This window comes from Colobus angolensis, unplaced genomic scaffold (genome assembly GCF_000951035.1).
Source record: "Colobus angolensis palliatus isolate OR3802 unplaced genomic scaffold, Cang.pa_1.0 Scaffold66, whole genome shotgun sequence".
Classification (NCBI taxonomy): Eukaryota; Metazoa; Chordata; class Mammalia; order Primates; family Cercopithecidae; genus Colobus; species Colobus angolensis.
In genome coordinates, this window is record NW_012120265.1 from 471238 (window position 1) to 476408 (window position 5171).

The 5171-nt window shown below is 50.3% G+C and overlaps 1 protein-coding gene across 1 annotated transcript in view; it reads right to left on the reverse strand.

The window, feature by feature from the left end:
- Positions 1–1935: 1935 nt before the first annotated feature.
- Positions 1936–5171, reverse strand: part of SMIM7 (small integral membrane protein 7) — a 7956-nt gene continuing 4720 nt past the window's right edge. The window contains exons 4-5 of the mRNA XM_011925728.1: positions 3607–3697; positions 1936–2541 (exon numbers count right to left, since the gene is read on the reverse strand). Coding sequence (XP_011781118.1) covers positions 2334–2541; positions 3607–3697 — 299 coding nt within the window. The 3' untranslated portion in view covers positions 1936–2333. The remainder of the gene's footprint in view (positions 2542–3606; positions 3698–5171) is intronic.

Below are 5171 nucleotides of genomic sequence, written 5' to 3' on the forward strand. Positions count from 1 at the left end.
ACTTAAGGCACTCATTTAGGGTTTATCCATGGTTACCGCATGCACATTACACAGCAGAAGTCAGGCTGCACAGACGAGTACCCTCCGACCTTCTTCACTTTCAGAACGTTTCATTTCCCCATGCAGACAGAACCTTCTGGCATATCATCAGTGATGGTATCATAACAGCTGGTCACATGGGTATCCTTCAAGTTACCTGATCCTTCTCCTGTTCTTGGACACCTAGGTGATTTCCAGTTTTTAAATGTCCGGGGAAAGCCAGTCACTCCCTCCCTGAGATAGCCCTTTCTTGAGAGAATCTTCTCTCACCCATGGCCCCCAGTGAAAGAGCTGGCCTGGGTCAGGGGTTGGCACATTTTCTCTGTAACGGGCGACTTGTTTACTAACAGTTCTGGCTCTGCGAGTCATGTGGTCTTTATCACACAATTCAACTCCACCGCTGTGACACAGAAGCAGCCACACATACGAACTTTTGTAAGTTCATTCACAAAAACAGGCAGTGGGGAGATTTGGCCTGTGGTCTGATGACCTTTGACCTAAGTGGTTACAGCAGAATCAAGAAACCCCCACCCTAAATGGACCTGAGTGACACCAAGGCGGGTCAACCAGACTCTGCCCCAGAAAACAAAATCAGGACCCTGGGCTACTGACTACGCTGATCTTGGAAAGTTGAGCTGGGAGGATGCCCGAGGCTGCTGTTCTGGCTGGCAGATGAGGGAGTAAAGATGTTGGTCAAACAGGAGTGGATGATGAAGCAGGTGCGTAGGAAAGATGAGAATGAGAGAAGTATGATGACTTCTTCCCTGCCCCAGGACCTCTGCAAAGACAAGAATGAGAACCATGCTGACTTCTTCCCTGCCCCAGGATCTCTGCAGACGAGAATGAGAACCATGCTGACTTCTTCCCTGCTCCAGGACCTCTGCAAAGACAAGAATGAGAACCATGCTGACTTCTTCCCTGCCCCAGGATCTCTGCAGACGAGAATGAGAACCATGCTGACTTCTTCCCTGCCCCAGGATCTCTGCAGATGAGAATGAGAACCATGCTGACTTCTTCCCTGCCCCAGGACCTCTGCAAAGACGAGAATGAGAACCATGCTGACTTCTTCCCTGCCCCAGGACCTCTGCAAAGACGAGAATGAGAACCATGCTGACTTCTTCCCTGCCCCAGGATCTCTGCAGACGAGAATGAGAACCATGCTGACTTCTTCCCTGCCCCAGGATCTCTGCAGACGAGAATGAGAACCATGCTGACTTCTTCCCTGCCCCAGGACCTCTGCAAAGACGAGAATAAGAACCATGCTGACTTCTTCCCTGCCCCAGGACCTCTGCAAAGACGAGAATGAGAACCATGCTGACTTCTTCCCTGCCCCAGGACCTCTGCAAAGACGAGAATGAGAACCATGCTGACTTCTTCCCTGCCCCAGGATCTCTGCAAAGACGAGAATGAGAGAAGCAGGCTGACTTCTTCCCTGCCGCAAGACCTTTGCAAAGACGAGAATGAGAGAAGCACAGTGACTTCTTGCCTGCCCCAGGACCTTTGCGAAGACGAGAATGAGGGAAGCATAGTGACTTCTTCCCCGCCCCAGGACCTTTACAAAAACGAGAATGAGAGATGCACGCTGACTTCTTCCCTACCCCAGGACCTCTGCAAAGATGAGAATAAGGGAAGAACACTGACTTCTTCCCTGCCCCAGGACCTTTGAACATGCTACTTCCTGTGCCACTATGCTTTTCTCCAGCTCTGCAAATGGCAACGTCTTCTTGTCCTTTAGGTCTTGATTATTTATTATTTATTTGGAGACAGGATCTTCTTCTGTTGCCCGGGCTGGAGTGCAGTGGCAGGATCTCAGCTCACTGCAACCTCTGCCTCTAGGGCTCAAGTGATCCTCCCACCTCAGCCTCCCGAGGAGCTGGAACTACAGGCAGGCGCCACTACACTCAGCTAATTTTTACATTTTTGGTAAATATGGAGTTTCACCATGCTGCCCAGGCTGGTTTCAAACTCCTGGGCTCAAGCAATTCTCCCACCTCGGCCGTCCAAAGTGCTGGGATTACAGGCCTGAGCCACCGTGCCTGGCCATTCCTACACTTTCATGCAAGTTCCTCGATCTCTTCACAAGCTTTCTCTGTTCCTAGGCAAGCCTCATACGTGCTCTCAGATCCTCTCTGCCAGGTACGATACCTTGGCAAGGGCCTTTCTGGGAATACACCATGGTCCTTGTGATGAGGGTGAAATGCCATCCTCCCCAGATCTCCTATGTCCTGGAAGCATCTCCGCAAACAGCCACTGGGGTGGCACACGGACTGCACAGCAACCCCACGTTCGGAGTCTCAGTCGCTCAGGACAGCCAACTTTTTGTCCTCTTTCTTTGTGGGGAAAACACGCAGGGATGGACCCACGGAGGCCAAGAACACCAGATTCTCCCATTGTGTCTTTTCCCAAATCCATTTACAGCAAATCTCACAATTCGTTAACAGTAGTATCAGAGTTATGGACCCAGTGCTAGATGGAAAGGCAATCTGCTTGAGTTTTCTCAGCCTAATGAGAAAATGAAAAGCCAGAATTTAAAACAATAAAGTCTGAATACATTTCTGCTGGCTTCCAGCCCAGCTAGAGCAGGTTCTGGCAGCATGCTGGACATTTAAACCACATTTTCCACCTCGGCAGATGCAGCAGAGCGGGTGAGAGGTGACAGGGCCATGGGCTCAGGAAAGGCATCTCCTGGCAGCCCCTGCAGAGGTGCCAGGCATAGCCAGGGGCTGGAGAACTCCATGTTCCAATCAAAGTTCCAGCCTGGTTCGGTGGGGACGCAGGGACAGAGTTTAACCCTTTCAGGTACTGGTTCCCTCACTTACTCATTTTGAAAAGAGAAAGCAGGGCCAGGCATGGTGGCTTACTCCTGTAATTTTGGGAGGCCGAAGCAGGTGGATCACGTGAGGTCAGGAGTTCGAGACCAGCCTGACCAACATGGTGAAACCCTGTCTCTTGTAAAAATACAAAAATTAGCCAGGTGTGGTGGTGGGCGCCTGTAATCCCAGCTACTCGGGAGGCCGAGGCAGGAGAACTGCTTGAAGCAGGGAGGCACAGGTTGCAGTGAGCCGAGATCACGCCACTGCACTCCAGCCTGGGCAACAGAGCAAGACTCTGTCTCAAAAACAACAACAACAACAAAAAACAGGGCCAGGCACAGTGGCTCACTCCTGGAATCCCAGCACTTTGGGAGCCTGAAGTGGGTGACTCACGAGGTCAGGAGATCAAGACCATCCTGGCTAATATGATGGAACCCCGTCTCTACTAAAAATACAAAAAATCAGCCGGGCATGGTGGCATGCACCTGTAGTCCCAGTTACTGGGGAGGCTGAGGCAGGAGAATCACTTGAACCTGGGAGGCGGAGGTTGCAGTGAGCCCAGATCGCGCCACTGCACTCCAGTCTGGGCGACAGAGTAAGATTCCATCTCAAACAAAACAAAAAATAAACAAAGAAAACAGAAAGCACGATACAAGAGTGATGACTGAAAGGACAGAGAATGACCACCAGGTGGGTCATCCTGGAGAAGGAGACTAAGAGATGATACTGAAAGGAAAGGGCAGGTCGGACTCACACGATCATGCAGAACATCATGAAGATGTTCCACAGGGCGATGAAGATTCGAAAGTATCTGAGGCTCAGCAAGAATTCCCGGATGTTGTCACCTGGAAGAATCAGAAAGCACTTTTATGGCACAGCTAACATCCCACCCCTATTGCCACCTCTGCAGTGGGCTTTGGTGACTTCCACTCACCCGGCACTCACTGCCTCCAACTTCGGCAACAGTGTGGCTTTTCCTTCGGGTTTCTCCCTCTTCTCCACCCTCGGCACTCAGGCTGTGTCTACCACTGACCAATCGCCTGAAAGCACCAAGTCCCTCTGCCTCTGACTGGCTCAAGAAGGGGCATGTGACCCAAGTCTGTCCAATGAGAGTCTGCCCTGGGACTTTTCCCCCAACTACTGGCAAACACACTTTCTGCCAGGCTTGCTGAGCTGGGAAGATGTAACCTCAGTGCCCACAGGCCAAATCTAGCAGCCTCTTCCACCTGTTTTTGGATGGCCTGTGAGCTAATAGTTTTTTTTTTTTTTAATATAAAGAAGGGGTTTTGCTATGTTCCCCAGGTGGGTCTTGAACTCCTGGCTTCAAGTGATCCTCCCGCCTAAGCCTCTCAAAGTGTTGAGATTACAGGCATGAGTCTCCATACCCGGCTGGTTTTTACATGAAAAAAAAAAAAAAAAAAAAGAATATTTTGTGAGACAAAAAAATTACAAGAAATTCAAATCTCAGTGTCAATGAATAAAGTTTGATTGGCCCACAGCCATACCTATTCATTTACATATCATGTCCTGCTGCTTTTGTACTACAACGGCAGAGCTGACTCATGTTGTTGTGCCAGACAGACACCATATGGCCCACAAAGCCTCAAATATTTACTATATGGCCCTTTACAGGAAAACATGCCAACCCCTGCTCTGGGGTCATCTTTGCCAACCGTGACCAGTCTCACAGCAAAACCAACACAAAAGAAAGGGGTACTGAGAGCTGCAGAGAGTCAGATACTGACTCTAACCCTAACCCTAACCCCAACCCCAACTCCAACCCCAACCCTAATCTTGGAGGACTGGTTTGACACCTAAACCCAGGGTGCCTGAAGACAATTCCACCCTTGGACGTTTCAATTTGCTTTAACCACTTTGAGCTGGGTTTGCAGTGTTTACAACTAAAAGCATCCTAATTCAGGCAAGGGAAAGGGAAGGTGTGTCTTGGTGAGACTTATTCTGGTCCCCTTGAAGGCCAAGGAACAGACACCCCTCTGAGGGAAGGCAATTTAGTATGTGAAGACTCCAGAGACCTGGGTTCCAAACCTTTCCTCCAGGGTTTCCAGTCAGTCATTCTCCCTCTCTGGACCTCCAGAATGAAAAGAATGGGTCCAGATTAGGCCAGGCACGGAGGCTCACACCTGTAATCTCAGCACTTTGGGAGGCTGAGGCAGGCGGATCACCTGAGGTCGGGAGTTGGAGACCAGCCTGGCCAACACAGTGAAACCCTGTCTCTACTAAAAATACAAAAATTAGCCGGGTGTGGTGGCGCATGCCTGTAATCCCAGCTACTCAGGAGGCTGAGGCAGGAGAATCACA